Consider the following 8921-nt stretch of genomic DNA (forward strand, 5'->3'; position numbering starts at 1 on the left):
ATACCAGTTTTTTGAACCCTGCAAGTAATAACGAAGATTTGAATTTTAATCAATAACCAAAACCTACTAAACAGACAATGGCAGGATACAATCTTACAAATGAAAATCTTGGGTGAATCCACTTGTGAACTTATAATCTGAAGCAGCAAGCTATCTTTCTTTGCAAACTTCCAATAGAAAAGCAAATTCAAAAAACAAGAGATCTAGACTCAAAATATCATTTTGTTGAACTAATAATGTTAAATATGCAGAAAACAAGTGGGTGGAGGTAGAATGTACCTGCTCAATCCAACTTACCCAAATGTGAGGGTGGCCTGGAATTTGAGGCTTCCGTTTGGTCACGGGCTGGGTCATAAATACCTGACCCAGTCCATATTGGGCTTTGATGTCTCAGCCAGCCCTTTTTTTTTGGACGCCAACAGTCCATATTTCTAAAACAATATAAGAATGATAACATTATTTTGTATCTAAAAGGATTCCCGATATTGAGTTTTACAAGGCTCAATTTAGTTTACATAATAGTGTAACGTAAGAATAGAAGCAAAGCCAATTGGGATAAACTAAACTTGGGTTTGGACTTGGACCAAGAATTTTGATCAGGTATATATGCATTGTGTTTTGACTATTCAAATCTTAGGGTGTGTTTGAGTTGGCCCCAACCCATCCAAGTTGCATACCAATCCTGACATAGGTAACTCGTAAACTTCCAATGCAGAAAAGTTGCAGCTCAAAAAAATAATCAGAGACCAGAAGTAAACAAATATTGAATTCTGCAGGAAAGCGACACAAACAAGAAAGACTGATAATGCTCCTTATTCATCAGCTTCCTCCTTTCTGTTTGAGCGTGATTTTGTCCCCCAGACTTAGGGCAATCCCCTGTGTCTTGCTCCTTATCCTTATGTATCCACTGAGCTTCCCATCTGCTTGTTTCTCAATGCTCAGGTTTACCAAAGCATCCTCTCCAAACACACTCTTTGCATACAAGTTAGCAGAGAGGAATCCACATTCTCCATCCAGAACCGACCTGAATCAGGACAGCCACATATAGGAAGAACAAAAAATGATTGGTCAGTCATGGTGTGATGATCCCTAGCAGAGAGAGAAATGCAAGATGGATTAAAAGTTCAAGTTGGTCATTTGGTAACTGTAAAAAAAATCACTACCAATGCTGGTGCTAGCTATCCTGCGTCTTGGGGAAGATGTGCTGTGAACAGACCTAACCTTCAGCATTTTCAGCACAAAGTGGCACTCTCACACTTAAACCTGCTTTCTCACAGTCATCATCCCAAGATCTTTTCTTTTTCTTTTTTTTTTTTTTTTGTTCACAATCATCCAAGATTTTACCACTGCACCAAGCAATGGCCCTTATAGGCCTTTCTAAATTATTGGATAAACTAAAGGTTTTCAACTTTTTTTTTTTTCTAATTGATGGGTTGTTCTTCTTCTACACTATCTAAATAGCAGCACCTTGCCCTATATGCATCTATCATGTCCACTACATAACAAGTAGGTTTGAATGAAGTTCAGACAAAAGAACTTTCCAACTAGCTTTATTATATATATATATATATATATATATATATATATATATATATATCCAATAAATAGAGCATGCAAAAGAGAAAAGCAAGAACTTACGGTGGAGTAAGGCATTTCATGTTTGTGGACTTGACAATGTGATTCAGAAATTCCTTCTCATCTTGAATAACAGTGTTCACAGCCACCTGAAATATGAAGTTATGGATCAGATGCATGATGTATCAGCCAAACATAAGTTATTAAAGGGAGATGATTCATTTGTCAGAGAAAATCATGGAATTAATGACAACCGAGGGGTATCATTGCATATCAATTAGCACAACTCTTTAAACCAAATGGTTCCACCAGAATCCAACTTGTGTCACTTGGCCGCAGTATAGCATTAGAGAAACAAAAGCACAAGATATATTTTTTCATTATACAAAACAAACTCTACCACAGACCAAAATAATTTTATTATTGAAATGATTAAGTACAAATTAGACTGCTACTTGATGCCACTACTTCACCTCCCTCTTTATCATTATGATTATCATCTACATCACCACGTCATTAACATCATTATAATCACAACTTCACCAACACCGTCACTGAATTAACATCATGAACATTATGTTCATTGCTCATTTTTGCTGCTCCTGTATAACATTTTACTGATTAGCTCTTTCTTTTGATCAGTTGAGTGTTTTTTCTAATGCTTCACCAGGCATAATTCTTATCTTAACATAGTTGATATATAAGTGGAGCCAATCTAAGTCATCCAATATTTAAAAGAAAATAAAAACAAAGAGATGAGAAAGGTAAACTAGCCTGCCAATTATGATTTATGGTTACAATCATTGGGACTGCAAGTTTACAATAGCTGTGGTTTGATCTATACGCGATGTTTTCTACAGCATTTAACAGCTATAGAAAGGCTAATATAAAGTTATTGAGGGACAAATTATGGTTTATAACAATGTTTTAAGGTGCAGAGGTGTGACATGAGATGTTCCACTAATTGGAGGCATGAGGTGTAGTTCAGAACGTAAGAGGCGTAAGCCGCTATGAGGATGCGCGATACTAACCAAGGGGGGGGGTCCTGTATTTTCTTTCCTTTCTTTTCTTTATTTATTTCCTTCTTTCTTTCTGTATGAGGCATGCGTAAGGCATGAATCCCCGGTATGCCTCATGCAAAAGGTGCTCAAATCATAAATGCTTCTAGCATATGCCTCAGTGTGTTTTGTTAAAATCTAGTGGGATTAAACCCATCTTGCAAGTTGATAGGTAGGCAGTACAGTAAAATAACTTTCTCTAGAGGGTCTGATGATGGTGTGCCACATGGGAGTTACAAGGGAGATGTAGTTGGAGGCTAGTCTCAGCAAAACATCTTCAGTACACTAAATATTGCTTCAGAAAGTCATTAAGGCAAAAAAGCAACCTGGTTGGGGGATGCAAGTTAAAACTGAAAGTTAGTTGGAGATTAGAGGTAATGATCAAAGCCCCAACAATATGTTTTCAAGTTAGGATTAGTGTCATTCTTTTCTGTAGAGTCTCTTCCACAACTTAACAAAATAAAAACAAGGAAATTCGATTCTACCTCAATCTTAACCATAATAAGGTGAACAAATACTTCAATTGGTTTTAATGATGTTTGATAGACATGACTCAATTGCATCCACATAACCCCACAAAGCAATGAGTCAAAAATAGAAACATACACTTGCATGGATACGTAAATAAATCAAGCAATTCATGATAGCCATACCTTGTTTTCCCACTCAAACTCAGCCCACATGGTTCTAAATGTCCAATCAGCACAGCTTGCTGGAGTGATGTAGTCCATGATATCTATATGGATGTCATTGAGGACAATAACCGTTCGCTCAAGCACATTGGATGTCTCATAAACAATGTTCCCAAATATTACTCCTGTTTCAGTTGAAGAGACCTTAATGTTGGCCTTTATCTGCTTGCTTGATTCTGGAGCTAGTGTATAGTTCTGCGGACGTTCCACAAGCTTGAGATCACCCATGGTTGCTAACTCCAAGCACAAATTCTGTAAGGTTTCCTTAGTTCGGTTAACGATCGTAACATCAAGGACAATGTCATAATGATGAACTGTAACATATGCTTCGGCATACACAGGATCACTAAATCCTGTAAGTTGAAGTATGCGGTTGAGCTTATTTTCATCATCACCATCCTTGGTGAAGTCTCCAGTGGCACGTTTTAGATCATCTTGGACCTGGTCTTCCAACTCAAGCTGGCTCATGCCCTGAAAATTTTGTAGTTAAGACAACTTAGCAAGAAGCTTAAGAGAAGAACAGAAGAAGAGAAAATAAAGTCCATGTGAAATTGGCACACATACACTAGATAGATATAGCAGTAGCAATACTTGGAGGATGAAATAGGCATCAAGTAAAGAAGAATAAGTATTCAAGCTCCAAAACAAGAAAATTCTTATTTGACAAAGTTTGTGTGTGCACTTTACACCATTATTTGTTAAAACCCTTGATCTAAAGAAATCTATCAGAAATCAAAAATAAAAATAAAACCTTAATATAATTAATCCTGTAGTCTCTGCTTTCCCCTACACCACACACATAGGCCCACATAAATATAATTACATCTTACATAGAAAGAAACAATTAAAGTACAAATAAATTAATGACTACAGCGATCAAGGTGAAAGGTTCTGTCCAATAAACATAAAGAATTCATCAAGTATGCCACTTTAAGGGAAGGCAAAATTCCCAATTAGTACCCTGTACTTTGGGTCTAGTGTCACTTTGGTCCCTGAACTTTAAAATGTGACAATTCAGTACCCAAACTTTCAAAACGTGACAATCCGGTACCTGCCGTTAATTAGCTGTTAAGTGACACTTTAAAAAGACACAAATGCCCTTCGAGTGTCATATAATTTTCTTTATCAACTATCCAAACATTGACAAAAAAATTAATAGTCCCAAATCCTTGCCTCTTCTATTCAACAAAGTTGGGGTCACCAAAATGTCCACTCAAACGTAACCCCAACTTTCTTGAATGGAAGAAGCAAGGATTTGGGACTGTTAATTTTTTGTCAACGTTTAGATGGTTGATAAAGAAAATTAAATGACACTCAAAGGGCATTTGTGTCCTTTTCAAATGTCACTTAATGGCAGATTAACTGCTGATTAATGACAGGTACTGGATTGCCATGTTTTGAAAGTTCGGGTACTGAATTGTCGCATTTTAAAGTTCGGGGACCAAAGTGGCACTAGGCACAAAGTATAGGGTACTAATCAGGAATTTTCCCTTAAGGGAATTATCACGATTTAAAGGATGCACTATGGAGCAATCCTTGGTAATCAAGCATTGGAGGGGTTTTAGAGACAGCCATGGTACCAAATTATTAGCAATCTACTCAAATCCTATAGGGGTAAGGGACACCACAAGAGCTGTAACTTTGGTGTTTTTACAGGGACTGAGGTTGAGTAGATCCCCAAATCTAGAGATATAATGGTTGAAGGGACTTTAAGGTGGTAGTGAGATGGCTAAGGAATTGCAACAGGGGTGATGGCAGTTTCATATTGATATATCATGAGCAAGGTTCAAAGTATCGACACAGGCCTATCGGTGCTTTTTTTATGTTTTATTTATTTATTTTTTCAAAACCGGTTCAGAGGGGTTGGTTTAAGTCCTGGCTACCCTCTGAACCATGGTCTGACCCAATACAACCCCTGTAGGGGCGTATCAGGAAGCCACCGGAACGATACATATCGTCCGATACGGGCTGATACGCATCGATACTTTGAACCTTGATCATGAGTAAGATAAAAAACTTGGTTAGTAAAATGGTTTTCTCTTTTTCCTGTATTAAAAGATCAGCAGAAAACTTGAATGACACAATGGCTAAACAAGGGGTAAATAGGGAGCCATTATTCTGGGGAGTGTGGACAGATGTAAAAGGACAATTTGTAATTGGGGAGGAATGGGGCTAGGTAGCAGAGGCTAGCCTTTATATATTTAGGTGCTCAACACTTACTGTAAATACATTTTTTTTTTAGCAAACAAGGGAAGACTGAATAAATGGGTATGGTGTCTTTTCATTATTAAAGTTCCAATAATCTTGATAGAGTGTGGGGAATTTTATAAATAATTAAATAACTAGGCCTGAAAAGACAATAGTGCTGCTTCAACTAGTGGAAAAAAATAATAGGTGAAAAGTAATTTCATGTTTATTAGGTATTCTAAACTCTCAACATGTAAAAGATGTCAGCAATAGTATGGTCTTACCTTCCTGTTCTTCAAATGGTAGAAGTCAATGAGGTCATCTGGTTGTGCATGAGAAGTCTGAGCCTTAGCTTTATTTTCCTCTGTTTCCCGCAGCTGCTTATCTGCAAGCATTTTAACAAAACTTTGACGGCATGACTGCAACCATATTTTTCTAATTTCATCGCCAGTATTGCATAGCAATCTTATGCAAAGGACAACCCTATCATAAGAATCATTGTCAATTGGATGTGGAAGAACTGAAGAATGTCCCAACTGCAACATAGAGACCATGGTTAATAAGGCCTGACTAGATGCTTTGTTCACTTCAACTTTAGATGGCTGAACCTCTCCATATCTCAAAACAAGTTTTGTTAGCGTACAGGCAATGACTGTCCCAAGGAAGAAGTCACCAATAAGAAGGAGTGACCTCAAATTCCCAGTAGATGATAAGGACCCTGCAACAAGGGAAGGAGGAGCAACAGCAATTTCTGATGCAGCACTCTGGGTTGCATAGGTACCATCTGCAAGAATGGCAGGTCTTCTGGAGGAGACAGTGATAGAATTTGCTTGTGGAGGCTGTTTTGGAGCATCTACAGCATTTTGTTCTTCTGTAGCTGTGTAGAACGGGAGGTCTCCAAGACACTGCTTGATGGTAGCAATCCCACTCTCAACTTCTGAAAGAGAGAGACAGTATTCTCCAATGATCCAAAGAGCACAAGCACAAACTCTTGTAGCACGAATCTGGTAGAAAGTGTCCAAGAGCCTCATTATTATAGAAACTCTTAATTTTGGGTTAGTAGCAATTATCTCTCGCACAAAAACGACTACATCCATGGCTGAAGAAACATTACTATCCCCCAAGAAATCCATCAATAGATGAACCACCGTGCTTGCCACCTCAGGGAATTTAATAGCACAAGTATGTATTGCCTGAACCAGCATTTGTCGGTACTCCCCATTCTTCTCAAGCTCCGTGCTCTGAGTCTTCACGACTTCCTTCTTCAAAGTAAGAACGACTTCATCAATATTCCTAGGAGTAATTAGTTCAAGAACAATATCAAGTGTTTTCCTGCGAATGTCAAGGTTGGGGCTAGAAAGAGCCCTAAGCACATCCATGATCATATCAATCATAACATCTCTATGAGAAGATTTAAGCTCATTCAGCCTATCAAGCACAATAAGCTTAACATTGTTGTCACTCTGAGAGAGCAGAAGCTGGCAATAAGTATTGGCAGCAGCTCTGATAGCCGTGGGAGCAGAGGAGAGTGAAACAAGTGTGCCAGCACACTCATAAATAACAGCTTCGGAGGGGGCATTCAGTAGCGAAATAATGATCTTAATGTACTTCCCCTTCTCTCCCGGATTCGTTCTGCAAACCTTGCGGATCAGCTCCAGCACGACCATCTGAAGGAGTTCCCCCCACTCAGGGACACTGTCAACGTGGGTGAAGAGGTAGTTGACCGCACGATCCTGAGCACAATTGAAGAGCATAAGGAAGGCGTTCCGCTTTGCTGACGGGTCCTGCTCAGACAAAAGCGCCTTCTCGATCATTTCAGGTGCATCGACAAGAAGCTGCTCACCTTGGGGAAGTTTGTAGATGGCCATGATAGCGAGGATCGCATTCCTCCGCACAAAAGGATGGCGATGTTCCAAATTGGACAAAACCGAAGGGATCAATGGCTCAATGATCTCGGTCTCGTTCATACGACAAAGGAATCTAAGAGTGACGCCACGGATGTATTCGTTCGGGTGCTGGAGATTATCCCTCAATTTCTGGCATATGAGAATCATTTCCGGGAGTACTTTTCCTTTCGAATCCGTCTTATCGATGATCTCCAAGTAAAGAAGCAAAAGCTTCCGGATCGTGTGGTCGTCGGTAGGCAAGACATATCGAATAATAGTGATGAACAGCTGAGGGATGGTTTCTCCGTTCAACAAAAGCATGATAGCGCTCTTCATTGCTTCGATCTTGGCGGGAACATCGTTCCCTTCTAGAGCCTCCTTGATCTCGTTAGCGAGAGCAGGAGTTGAACTGTCGAAGTGAACAAGCAACGAGCAAGATTTCTCCATTCTCTATGATAGTTTCTTCAAATCCGAGAAGCTAATCTACAACTGCTGTTTCGAAGCCCTAGATCCTAAGCATTTCCATTCTTCTATTCAACGTTTTCAATTGAAAAATCGAAAAGTAACAGAGATCTAAATACGTACCTTACTGCTACGCCAGATCGAAATACGAACAATTCCAGTAGATTTCTCGGCTGTGGAAGTTATGCCAAAAGATCTGAAAACAAAGTCGAGAGAGGGAGACAGTCAAGAGAAGTGAAGAGAAACTGTTCTCTCTCTTTCTCTCTTTCTCTCTTTCAGATCTGCGCCAACTGGATTCTGGTTAGTGGAGTTAAGAGTTCAGACAAAACATAAAAAGGAGAAGGAGAATTGTGACTTCTGGGTTGTAACTTATAAGGGACTTTATCGTAAATATGAAAATTTTCTGAACCTTTAAGTAAATGACTTGTTTCTCACTGTGGATTACCGCAGGAGAAAAAGGAAAACGGACAGAGATTTCGAACGGGCAAACCGGCGAATAGTTTCTCATTTGCTTGTCATCATCATTTTACTCGTGTACTCTACGACGCCGATAGTCGTCATTCCTTCAGATTTCCTCCTCTCAAAATCTCACGTGCTACCCACATCCACTGCCGTGTATTGGGAACATCTCCCATGAATTATAAAAGAGATATTCTTAATACGCAGCTGTTATGTCCCGTGGATAGGATGTGGGAATAATTCGTGGGCAGCAGCAGATCCGAACCCGCAAAATCCTCCTGCGACCCACTTCATATTACGTTTTAACCGCATGTTGGGATATCTATGTAATTGTATAATTATATGTTGTCATTCATGGGAGATGTTCCCAATCCACGGCTGCCTATGGAACACGCCACACAGGTGCCCCAGCGCATCCCATCCGTTCATTGAGAGTATCTCTGCATGACAAGTAGATTTGATATCGTATTCTTGGTCTTTGGCCTCCATCACCTCAAAATCTTGTTTCATTTATTTATAGGAAATTATTAAAAAAATATGATTTTAATTTTCTGTGCCAATTGAACATGAATCGGAATTGAATACAGATAGTGTAATCATGG

General features: G+C 39.2%; 1 protein-coding gene across 4 annotated transcripts; it reads right to left on the bottom strand.

Moving 5' to 3' along the window:
• Positions 1-428: 428 nt before the first annotated feature.
• LOC148878796 (coatomer subunit beta-1-like) lies at positions 429-8203 on the bottom strand. Of its 4 annotated transcripts, none has more exons than XM_088960178.1 (5): positions 7984-8203; positions 5797-7910; positions 3287-3796; positions 1639-1724; positions 429-1024 (listed from the first exon to the last, which is right to left on the bottom strand). In XM_088960178.1, exons 2-5 carry the CDS (start codon positions 7843-7845, stop codon positions 820-822), a joined length of 2850 nt encoding a protein of 949 aa, XP_088816304.1. In that variant the 5' UTR covers positions 7846-7910; positions 7984-8203; the 3' UTR covers positions 429-819. The 4 variants fall into 4 exon arrangements, with proteins under 4 accessions (XP_088816304.1, XP_088816305.1, XP_088816306.1 ...); XM_088960179.1 differs by having other exon boundaries at positions 5797-7887; positions 7984-8200; XM_088960180.1 differs by having other exon boundaries at positions 5797-7903; positions 7984-8166.
• Between the last annotated feature and the right edge of the window lie 718 nt (positions 8204-8921).

The sequence above is a fragment of the Nelumbo lutea genome, chromosome 1 (genome assembly GCF_056320005.1).
Source record: "Nelumbo lutea isolate HS-2025 chromosome 1, American lotus-T2T, whole genome shotgun sequence".
NCBI lineage: Eukaryota > Viridiplantae > Streptophyta > Magnoliopsida > Proteales > Nelumbonaceae > Nelumbo > Nelumbo lutea.

Bases quoted from the DNA above. Each gene is read 5' to 3' on its own strand.
- LOC148878796 (XM_088960178.1), bottom strand. From the start codon at position 7,845: ATGGAGAAATCTTGCTCGTTGCTTGTTCACTTCGACAGTTCAACTCCT. The intron at 1,725-3,286 runs GTATGGCTATCA...TTCATATTTCAG, and splicing joins AGTTTGAGTGGGAAAACAAG to GTGGCTGTGAACACTGTTAT. The intron at 1,025-1,638 runs GTAAGTTCTTGC...GTCCTGATTCAG, and splicing joins ATGAAATGCCTTACTCCACC to GTCGGTTCTGGATGGAGAAT.